Source organism: Protomyctophum parallelum (assembly GCF_964188405.1).
Source record: "Protomyctophum parallelum genome assembly, chromosome: 8".
NCBI classification, from domain to species: Eukaryota; Metazoa; Chordata; class Actinopteri; order Myctophiformes; family Myctophidae; genus Protomyctophum; species Protomyctophum parallelum.
Genome location: NC_139703.1, coordinates 39,590,042 through 39,602,101, shown reverse-complemented (window position 1 = coordinate 39,602,101; position 12,060 = coordinate 39,590,042). Strand labels below are relative to the sequence as shown.

At 45.1% G+C, this 12,060-nt stretch overlaps 2 protein-coding genes across 2 annotated transcripts in view; both read left to right on the top strand.

Annotated features, from left to right (window-relative positions):
• Nucleotides 1–12,060, top strand: part of LOC310863103 (uncharacterized protein) — a 107,465-nt gene that overhangs the window by 31,254 nt on the left and 64,151 nt on the right. Inside the window, exons 7-8 of the mRNA XM_083771236.1 lie at nucleotides 6,745–6,880; nucleotides 10,177–10,303. Of these exons, the coding sequence (XP_083627362.1) occupies nucleotides 6,745–6,880; nucleotides 10,177–10,303 (263 nt within the window). The remainder of the gene's footprint in view (nucleotides 1–6,744; nucleotides 6,881–10,176; nucleotides 10,304–12,060) is intronic.
• LOC310863730 (E3 ubiquitin-protein ligase TRIM35-like) lies at nucleotides 267–1,562 on the top strand (the record flags this gene model as incomplete). Its single annotated transcript, XM_083772225.1, has 1 exon — nucleotides 267–1,562. The coding sequence occupies one exon, from the start codon at nucleotides 267–269 to the stop codon at nucleotides 1,560–1,562; it is 1,296 nt and encodes a 431-aa protein (XP_083628351.1).

Below are 12,060 nucleotides of genomic sequence, written 5' to 3'. Positions count from 1 at the left end.
TTCACTTGCTAGCTTTCACTTGACCCACGCCACATTACTGCAGTGACGTCACCGCAACGTCTATTTGTAGACAAATCGAAACAAGAAGGGAGCATACCAAGTCTTTCCACAGCTGGTGGGTGCAATATACAGACTTAAATCTTTGTTATTTGTTTGTCAGCTGTTCTGGACATATAATAAGCACCAGCAATCGAACGTTATTATAAGTAAACTTCAGTCAACCTTCTTAGAGGAAGACCTGTTACAACGACCAGAGACTTACTCAAATGGCTTTCCAGTTGTCTTTTTCCGAAGAGGACGTCTCCTGTCCCGTGTGCAGTGACATATTCGACCATCCCGTCATTCTTCCATGTAGCCACATCTTCTGTGAGGCTTGCGTGCAGGAATGGTGGACACACAGGGACATGAAGGAATGTCCGGTTTGTAAGGAAGTCTCTTCAGAGGACGATCCGCTTTGTAGCGAGACTCTGAAGAACCTGTGCGAGACCTTCTTGCAGGAGAAAGGTCAAAAGATGAATCCCAAGAAGGAAGTCCAGAAATCGCTGAAGCTCTTGTTGAGGGTCTTCAATGAAGTCAAATCAAACTGTGACCACGCGGCCAGACACATCAAGGTCCAGGCCCAGAACACAGAGAGGCAGATCAAGGAACAGTTTAAGAAGCTTCATCGGTTTCTACAAGAGGAAGAGGAGGCTAGGATCGCTGCGCTGAGGGAGGAAGAGGAGCAGAAGATTCAGATGATGAATGAGAAGATTGGGGGTCTGAACAGAGAGATATCAACTCTTTCAAACACAATCAGAGCCGTGGAGGAGGAGCTGAGAGCCGAACACGTCTCATTCCTTCAGAACCCCAAGACCACGTTGGAAAGAGTCCAGTTCACACTGCAGGACCCACAGCTGGACGCGGGAGCACTGATAGACGAGGCCAAACACCTGGGCAACCTGGCCTTCAGAGTCTTGGCCAATATGGTGGACATCGTCTCCTACACTCCCGTCATTCTGGACCCCAACACCGCCCATCCGTCGTTAACCGTGTCCGACGACCTGACCAGCGTGAGACGCGGAGACGAACAACAGCCTCTTCCCGACAACCCGGAGAGGTTTGAGCGGTGCCCCTTCGTGCTGGGTTCCGAGGGCTTTGACTCTGGGACTCACAGCTGGGACGTGGAGGTCGGACAAAACCGATTTTGGTCGGTCGGCGTGTTAGCGGAGTCGTGCCAGAGGAAGGGAGAGGGAGGCGGTCATTTCTGGAGAATCATGTTAAATGACGGCGAATTCACGGCAAAGTGCAGACTCTTCTCGTCCACTGTCATCCAGGTGAAGCAGAAACCCTGGAGGATCCGAGTCCGACTGGACTGGAATGGAGGCACGCTGTCCTTCTCCGATCCTGACACTAAGGCACACCTGCACACCTTCACACACGACGCTTTCACCGAGAGACTCTTTCCGTTCATGTGTAACGGTGATAACGGTCAACCTCTGAGGATATTACCAATAAATATCAGTGAAGATGATTGTTGTAGCGACTACTTCTTCCCATCAAATCAAATAGTAGTAGTGCTATGAGGCTGAGCTGTCGGCAGGAACTGTATGACGCGTTTCTTTCAATCAAATTGAAAACCAGAAAAGTTCTTATTGTAGTTAAGGTGATTTATTGACAAATAAACAAGGTCCAAGAATGTACTGAAAATGTTGATAAATTAAAACGTACTCTGTTGGTATAAACGATCAAAGGATAAACGGTCAACAGAAAATATTGAGCCTAGAGCTCACCCCCATTCTCTCACTGAATGCCACTGCCCAGACACACAGCTGACATAAGTAAAGTGATTAGCAGACACACAGCAGGAGCTCATCAATCAGATAAGGGCTGTGGCACATCGAAAACCCAAGCGTGGGAAAAAATAAACAAATAGAATAAACAACAAACAAAATGTATATTTTGGCTCCTACAATGATGATAATAAACCTGGTTTTTAAAGGGGAATACCAATCAATGAATCAACCAATTAACCAATTAATCAACCAACCAACTACCACTCATCAATCAATCAATCAAATTGTATTTCCAAAACACAAATTCCAGATAAAAGTAAGGTTTTTTTAAATGATTTATACATGCTTTCACTGTAAAAACAAAAGGGGGGAACAAATAGAAGCATGTTAAGATGACTGTATGTCTATTTAAAAGGCGTAAAGGAGCATCTGGGCGTTGCAGAACGCCCTGTGGATGTAAGGGCTCGCCCTGAATGTCTTCAGGCGCCGGAGGCAGTAGAGCCGGAGCTGGGCCTTCTTTACTACATTGTTCATGTGGACCATTTCATTTAAGATCCTCTGAAGATGCACGCCAGTTTTCATGGCGGCTGCAACTGGCGGCCATCAAAATGTAGGAATTCTGCGTGGCCGGAGGTTGACTATCAATTAGGGTCACACGAGGGACGCTATGCCAGATGTAATGTAGAAGCTAGCATAGGGATGCTATGCCACATGTAATGTAGAAGCTATAGCATAGGGACTCTATGCCAGATATAATGTAGAAGCTAGCATAGGGACTCTATGCCAGATGTAATGTAGAAGCTAGCATAGGGACGCTATGCCAGATGTAATGTAGAAGCTAGCATAGGGACGCTATGCCAGATGTAATGTAGAAGCTAGCATAGGGACTCTATGCCAGATGTAATGTAGAAGCTAGCATAGGGTCGCTATGCCAGATGTAATGTAGAAGCTATAGCATAGGGATGCTATGCCATATGTAATGTAGAAGCTAGCATAGGGACTCTATGCCAGATGTAATGTAGAAGCTAGCATAGGGTCGCTATGCCAGATGTAATGTAGAAGCTAGCATAGGGTCGCTATGCCAGATGTAATGTAGAAGCTATAGCATAGGGACTCTATGCCAGATGTAATGTAGAAGCTAGCATAGGGACTCTATGCCAGATGTAATGTAGAAGCTAGCATAGGGACTCTATGCCAGATGTAATGTAGAAGCTAGCATAGGGACTCTATGCCAGATGTAATGTAGAAGCTAGCATAGGGACTCTATGCCAGATGTAATGTAGAAGCTAGCAATGCATAGGGACTCTATGCCAGATGTAATGTAGAAGCTAGCATAGGGACGCTATGTCAGATGTAATGTAGAAGCTAGCATAGGGACTCTATGCCAGATGTAATGTAGAAGCTAGCATAGGGACTCTATGCCAGATGTAATGTAGAAGCTAGCATAGGGACTCTATGCCAGATGTAATGTAGAAGCTAGCATAGGGACTCTATGCCAGATGTAATGTAGAAGCTAGCATAGGGACTCTATGCCAGATGTAATGTAATGCAGAAACAAAACAACATCCAGGAACACTGTCCGCCGCCGACACGAGATGAGCAGAAGGCTGAGCACCAATGTTTGTCCATCTGTTCTGCAGATGAAGCCGCAGGCACTGGCATTTACATACATTTTATCAGATGAAAAGGAGAGGATGCACGCGCATGCATGCACGGTCGCACGCACGCACAGAAAGGCAGCAGGCTATGGACACATTTATTCATTGTGTTGTATATTACTGTGTGCATAGCCAAATCTGATGATAGAAACAACTGGTTCCATATGATGGCATGTATAGGACACAAACATTGTTTAAACACAAACATATTGAAGACGAAGGTGAGGACGCAAATTGTGATTGACCGTAATGAGATGATGTATGATGAGATAAGTGCGCCCCTCACTTCACATGGGTGTGATTTTCATATAGTCTTTGGTATGAACCGGTTGAACCCACGACGCAGACCTCCCCAATCTCAGTGTGGATACTCCACTGAGCTGCAGTGCAATCATTACTATCACAATACAGAGCTATTTGACACTTCTATTCTACCAAAGAAGATTATAATCGCTTAACTTGGCTGAACCTGAATGTTTGGCCTTTTGGCAGGCGCTGCTGAGAACATAGCTCACATAGCAGCAGCTGCCAAAGATTCGCTTCACTGGCCAAAAGAAAAACACGACAAAAGCAGTTCAAGATATCGTTCTCTGCCAGGTGGAAACCTCGTATGACTTCTTCATGATTCAAATCCAGATGCCTGAAGAAGGAAGGTCTTTGACCGAAATGTTGCCAATAGAGTTCATATTGCAAGTGCAGACGGTGTGCGGGTCTTTGTGCATATGTGCATTTTTGAGTGGTGCAACCACTCCAAAGAACAGCAATGTCTGTGTTCACCTATGTGTTGGTTCACCTATGTGACTACCTATGTGACTTTAATGAGCACCAGTATGACTATGAGTACCAGTAGGGACGCTGTTGTGCCAGAAACAGAGAGAGAGAGAGAGAGACAGTGCTGCACTGTTGCCTGCTAATGAGAGAGAGAGAGAGAGAGATTTCTTAATACATTGAGCCCTGCCTATACGCACCCGCCTCAGAGCATACAGGTGTGCATAAGACTTTGTTGCCTAGGATTCAAATTCAAAAATAGCAAACGTATAGCCTCGTGTCTACATGAAGCTCCAAACACGTCGTGAGAGTGACGCTGTGGTGTGATCAAGTATTATTATCGTTACTCTACAAAGACCCTGGGGAGGTCTGGTAGACTATAGGTTCATACTGTAGGATTCATTATTATTAACCAATTTCGACCTGAGGACGATTCTACAAATGCCTTCTAAATCCTGACAGTTTTCTGAAAACCCTAGGGGCTGTATTTTGCGTGTCTTAAGTACCAGGCCTTATTCCCTAACTTGAGTAAACTAAAGACCTGGAGGCGTGATCAATGCCATTTGGCTATTCCGATTCCGTACCATATCAGCGTGAGCAAAGGGCGGGATATGTGCGAAAACGGATGTGAAGCTATATAGACACGTCAATATGATTGGTTGTGTTTGCACGCCCACACGGTGATAGACAGACGGTCCCATCCAATCATCTACCAAGTATCTTGAAAAAAAGGAACAGCCCCGTCATCAAATTTGCTTCCGCGATCCCAGATCCCAATAAGCTGTGAAACAAATTTGTGTAGCAAGCTTCTTGGATCTGGCAGCGTCAGGTTAATTTTAGTCACCTGGAATGTTTTAGTGTTAGTCTAGTTTTAGTCGACTAAATATCATAATATTTTAGTCGACTAAATCTACAGTTGATTTAGTCGACTAAAATGTATTTTGTCGGGCCTTGATGCCATCGTAATTACTGTTTTTACACTTGCTGAAAATAGCCGATCTACAAGCTCACAATGCATCGCAGCGCAACGCGTTGTGAGCTTGTTGATCTGCTATTTTCAGCATGCACCCAATATCTTGTCCACTAGTCCCTTCCTAACATTTAGTCTAGTTTTTATTTGTTGACGAAATTGTCAGTATATTTAGTCATAGTTTAAGTCATCATGGCTTAGTTTTTATGCCGTTTTTGTTTTTTTTAAAGGTAGTCGACGAACATTTTTCGTCATAGTATTAGTCGACGAAAAGAACACTGGTACAGTATGATGATAAGATCTCCCCTCACTTGGTTTTATAAGTTCATTTCATACATTTGAAAAACCAACACATAGGACAACATAGAGACAAATGAAAGCAGAAATATGTCACAGGTTACCTCTCAATATACACAGAAAACAAAAGGAAAACAAAAACACTGTAGGCATTATTCATAACAGAGTGTTTCTACATTGTACAGACAGTGGTATATACACTACACAGCGTCATTGATACGTTTATGTAAGTAAAGAAACATGAGTTCTTCCACCACTAATCCATTTTGACCTGAGATCAGATTCTAAAAATGTCTTCTACATCCTGACAGTTTTCCATTCTGACCTGAGATCAGATTCTAAAAATGTCTTCTACATCCTGACAGTTTTCTGAAAAAGCTATGTTTCTATGTCAGTCGTTCTTCGATTTTTCAAAAATAGCAGACCTACAAGCTCGTAGCGCGCCACTCGGTGGCGCGCTATGAGCTTGTAGATCTGCTATTTTTCAATAGCTAAAGCATGACATAATGCTAACACCAAAAGGGGTCCCCACCTAGAATGGGCTAAGGTGGTCTGGGAGTGGAAGGAATGACAACCGATTCCCAGTGCTGTGTGTGAGCATACATAACACTGGCTTGATTATACCACTTCAGTAATATTATTATTAATATTAGTCATTATTTGAGTAACTCTCTAAAATGATGTCGGCTTCATTTTGGTGCTGTTTGTTCCCCCCCCCCCCCCCCCCCCTCCACTTTCATGTGTATGATGTCATCACAAAGGCTTCTTTCAGCCTCCATAAAGCCAGGATTATTGAGGATTTACTCCCTCTGGGAGAGGAAACCTCCATTAATACTGTTCTTGTGAAGTAGCTGTCTCCACCAGGCCGAAGGCCGTGGCCATGGCTTATGTTTGTTGCCCTTGTTGGTCCGTCTGTCTGTGCACGCGCATGTTTGTGTGTGTGTGCGTGCGCATATGTGTGTTTGTCAGATCCCATTCCAACTTTCCAAAGTTCACATTCCAAGATTGGCGAAGTTTGCGGGCACCCAAAAAAGTTTTTATTTGGGTGAACTACTCCTTGAAGTAGTTAAGGAGGCTCGTCTGAGATGCAATAATCCAATGAGATGGTGTTTTTGAGTGGCGCTAGCCCCTCCTATGTCTAGCCTTGAGGGTTTGTGCAAACACAAACATTGTGTTAACACAAACATTGAAGACGAAGGTGAGGATGCAAATAGTTTTTGGCCGGATTGAGATGATGTATGATTACAGGTGTATCACAGGTGTGACTTTTGTCTTTCAGCGTTGTCCCCTCTGCCTGTGTCTGTGGAGCTCCCCCTGGTGGAGAGCTGCTGTGAGGCGGGCCAGCGCTGGGCCACAGACAACCTGCACTGTGATCACATGACCCTGCTCGATGCCGACGCCCACTCTGTGTGCAGGTGAGACGCTAACGAGGTACTGTGTGTGCAGGTGAGACTAGGTAACGAGGTACTGTGTGTGCAGGTGAGACGCTAACGAGGTACTGTGTGTGCAGGTGAGACTAGGTAACGAGGTACTGTGTGTGCAGGTGAGACGCTAACGAGGTACTGTGTGTGCAGGTGAGACTAGGTAACGAGGTACTGTGTGTGCAGGTGAGACTATAGGTAACGAGGTACTGTGTGTGCAGGTGAGACTATAGGTAACGAGGTACTGTGTGTGCAGGTGAGACTATAGGTAACGAGGTACTGTGTGTGCAGGTGAGACTATAGGTAACGAGGTACTGTGTGTGCAGGTGAGACTAGGTAACTAGGTACTGTGTGTGCAGGTGAGACTATAGGTAACGAGGTACTGTGTGTGCAGGTGAGACTAGTTAACGAGGTACTGTGTGTGCAGGTGAGACTAGGTAACGAGGTACTGTGTGTGCAGGTGAGACTATAGGTAACGAGGTACTGTGTGTGCAGGTGAGACTATAGGTAACGAGGTACTGTGTGTGCAGGTGAGACTAGTTAACGAGGTACTGTGTGTGCAGGTGAGACTAGGTAACGAGGTACTGTGTGTGCAGGTGAGACTAGGTAACGAGGTACTGTGTGTGCAGGTGAGACTAGGTAACGATGTACTGTGTGTGCAGGTGAGACGCTAACGAGGTACTGTGTGTGCAGGTGAGACTATAGGTAACGAGGTACTGTGTGTGCAGGTGAGACGCTAACGAGGTACTGTGTGTGCAGGTGAGACTAGGTAACGAGGTACTGTGTGTGCAGGTGAGACTAGGTAACGAGGTACTGTGTGTGCAGGTGAGACTAGGTAACGAGGTACTGTGTGTGCAGGTGAGACTATAGGTAACGAGGTACTGTGTGTGCAGGTGAGACTAGTTAACGAGGTACTGTGTGTGCAGGTGAGACTAGGTAACGAGGTACTGTGTGTGCAGGTGAGACTAGGTAACGAGGTACTGTGTGTGCAGGTGAGACTAGGTAACGAGGTACTGTGTGTGCAGGTGAGACTAGGTAACGAGGTACTGTGTGTGCAGGTGAGACTAGGTAACGAGGTACTGTGTGTGCAGGTGAGACTAGGTAACGAGGTACTGTGTGTGCAGGTGAGACTAGGTAACGAGGTACTGTGTGTGCAGGTGAGACTAGTTAACGAGGTACTCTGCACTGCGTGAAAAGAGGAGTTAACAGGCAATTATGGGAACTATATTTGCCAAGTTTAGCAGCATATACAGTTAATATTAGTGATCGACCGATAATCGGCCGTGGCCGATTATCGGCTTCGATATTCATGATTTTAATTAATATCGGTATCGGTGCTAAAAACTAATAATCGGAAAAAAAACGGCCGATTATTATATTTCTCATAAATGCGCAAACATGGTGAAACAACCACTTTAATTGAAAATCCAGTAGAGTACGGTTGTAAGGAAATGTATAGCTGCGTGTCTGACTCCAAGTGCTCCACCCCCGGAGGAGTAGACACGGCTTAGCTCCGCTCTACAGACTGACGTCTCCTCTCTCTCTTTCACACACACACACACACACGGAGTCAGAGAGAGGGCCACTGCAGGGAGGAGAAAGGATTATAGGCTACTAACCTTGTAACCATAAAAAGCTTTGCTGTTTTCATCTTCAATTAACCAAAATAAAATCCACACGTGAGAGGGACAGAGTCACAGAGAGCAGTGGTAGAACTACGTTAGCCAAGCTAGCTGCTGCCTGCTAACGCTGCAAACAACAGCTGTAACAAGTTGTATTGATTGCCTGTTGTGTGTGTGTGTGTGTGTGTGTGTGTGTGTGTGTGTGTGTGTGTGTGTGTGTGTGTGTGTGTGTGTGTGTGTGTGTGTGTGTGTGTGTGTGTGTGTGTGTGTGTGTGCGCGCGCGCGCGCGTCAGCCAACTGAAGGACAACGTTTTTTTCCCCCATCCTGACCAGCCTAATATGATTATTGCATGTTGGCTATAATTAGTTGCCAATAATTTTATTGTTGGCCAGTGTTTTGAGACATATTGTCTTTTATTGCTATAAAATGAATGGTAAAAACAAATTCTACATGCATTAAAAAAGTGGACAGTGATCTTGAAAGTGGCAAACAAGGTCACATGGCTTTGGAGAGTTTGGGCAGCAGATCTACAAGCTCTCAACATGTCATGCTGCAATGTGCTGTGGGCTTGTAGATAAACTAGTAGTGCCTCTACAGCCCATTGGGCACTGACCTACTTGGAACGATGCAAGTTGGAAATTAATGCCTCCCTTTTATGCCCATATATGGAGTTCTTTGTAAGGCATGCCCAAATAGGGAGTATATATGCAGCCAGCTTGTGGAGTTCTGTCTTCTGTGTCAGGCATGCCCAAATATGGAGTGCTGTGAGGTCAGAACAGGCCAGCTCCATATATGGACACTGGGCATGGGCCCGGTCCAGAGCCCGGGCAGAGGCCTTTTTGGGGCAGTTCTGGACAATTACACACACACACACACACACACACACACACACACACACTTGGTGCATTCATAGATAAATATATAGATAGTTACATACATAGATACATATATATGCTGCTACAGTACATGTAAGTGCAATGCAATTTAAAAAAAAGCTGCATTTGATGGAGGGGGGAAGTGTTACTGAAACGATGTTGGTGCTTCTTGCACTTCCTTTTTTATAAGCGATAAATATCAATAATGCATTTCAAGGAATTCTTGTGTTGGAATTTATGTTACTGTAAAAACTTTTTTTTTAAACTTGAATAATCGGCTCATAATATCGGCTATCGGCTTTTTGATTTGTCCACTAATCGGTAATCGGAAATATCGGCCAAAAACCATATCGGTCGATCACTAGTTAATATACGGTAATATACAGGTGTGATGGTACAATTCGGGAGTTTACCGGAAGGTTTAACAGGCGTTTCCTGTAATATACACATCCGTATTCCATACTTTATTTTATGCAGTGCTGTGTGCAGGTGAGACAGTAACGAGGTACATCATTTACTACGTAAAACATTGACCGCCAACGACCCGACCCAACACTTGACTGCCATGGATGTAGATTTATGTCCGCTGTTTTCAGTGATTACTATTATTGATTGTGTGTGTGTGTGTGTGTGTGTGTGTGTGTGTGTGTGTGTGTGTGTGTGTGTGTGTGTGTGTGTGTGTGTGTGTGTGTGTGTGTGTGTGTGTGTGTGTGTGTGTGTGTGTGTGTGTGTGTGTGTGTGAGTGTGTGTGTGTGTGTGTGTGTGTGTGTGTGCGCGTGTGTGCGTTTGCAGTGCGGTACAGCAGCAGTGCTGCAGCAGCTCACTGGTGGAGGGCAGGTGTGTGTTGGGGATGAGCGCCGCACGGGGCGGTGACCTATGTGATGACATCACCGACCAGTGCGCCGACGACACCTACGAGGCAAGTCACACAAACGCGCAGATACACACGCACGCGCGCGCACGCAGACACGTTCCTTCACATGTCTTACCAATGCTATTAATGAAGGCTAGGTTTCGTTTAGTGCACAGTGGTTCTCAATGTTTTTAACTCATTCTGGTGTTAGCATTGTGTTGTGCTTTAGCTATTGAAAAATAGCAGATCTAAAAGCTCATAGCGCGCCACTGAGTGGCGCGCTATGAGCTTGTAGGTCTGCTATTTTTGAAAAATCGAAGAACGACTGACATAGAAACATAGCTTTTTCAGAAAACTGTCAGGATGTAGAAGACATTTTTAGAATCTGATCTCAGGTCAGAATGGGTTAATTTCAAGGACCCGCATAACTCTTGAGAGTGTACATCCATCCATCTTCGACCGCTTATAAAGCATCGGGTCGCGGGGGTAACGTTCCAGCTGAGATTAGCATTAGCAACATTAGCAACTTCCTCCTGGAGGATCCCGAGGCGTTCCCAGGCCAGTGTGGAGATATAATCCTCCCCCAATCTGGTCGTTGGTCTGTCATGTGGTCTCTTCCCAGTGGGACGTGGATCGAAGACCTTCTTAGTAGAGTTCTCAAACTCTGCCCGATCCCGACCAGGCCCGACCCGACGTTTTAGGGCACGGGCTCCATGATTTTTTTTTTATATATATATATATATATATATATATATATATATTGAATTTGTATATAATTATAAAAATAATAGTTCTGTTCTGTCTGTTTGTGTATTTGGTGCTGACTGGCATTTCACTTTTTCTCTGTGTAATTCTACCCAAACCCGACCAGGCCAACTAGAATCTATGCTAATTAGTCGGGCCTGATCAGTTAGGGCCCAGTTAGGGCCGGGCCTTAATTCTCGGGCCCGATACAAACTCTACTCCTTAGGGAGACACTCGGGAGGCATCCGTACTAGACCACCAAAGCTGGCTCCTTTTTATTTAATTTTTTATTTCAACGTCAGGCCTAAATGGGCTAAGGGAGAGGCTGGACACCCGTCTGAGAAAAGTAAATTTCGTCCGCTTGTATCCGCAACCTTATTCTTTCTTTCATGGACTACACTCCATGACCGTAGTCGAGAGTAGGAAGCCTTCTGACTCAGCTTTCTCTCGCCCCCTGCTGCTCGGAGGATTATCCGGCTGATCTGACATGTTCTGTCCTCCCCTCACTCGTGAACATGCCCGCTGAGATACTTAACTCCTTCACCTGCGGGGCAAAGTCTCGCTCCCTGCCCCGGAGTGCACAATCCATTGTTTTCCTGCTCCATGGCCTCAAATCACAAATGGAACCAGAAATGGACCCAAATGTGTCCTTGGACCACCATTTCAGAGCCACTGGTCTGGTGTTTCCAGTGAGCCAACTTGCACAATATCAGCACCGTCATTGAGAACCAAATATTGCGATACTGCAGAGCCAGAAACGATACATGCCGCTGTTTAGATGCCTCAATAAAATTATACTGTGTGTGTGCACAGATGAACAAAACAATTTGATTGGAAAACACCTTGTGATGATAATGTCTTTCTTTTATATTCCTGAACCGATTAACTGACTGGTTCTAATCACTCAAGAAATAGTGTTTGTTCAACAAGCTGGTTCAGCCGGCTCTCATTGACTCCAATGTATTTCACACAGAAACGTCCGGATCCAATAAAGAAAGATTATTGCGTTGGCCTATATAAAAACAGCAGTGCAGGGTTAGCTTGTACGTCTGCTATTTCTTAAGATTTTTTAGAAGAAT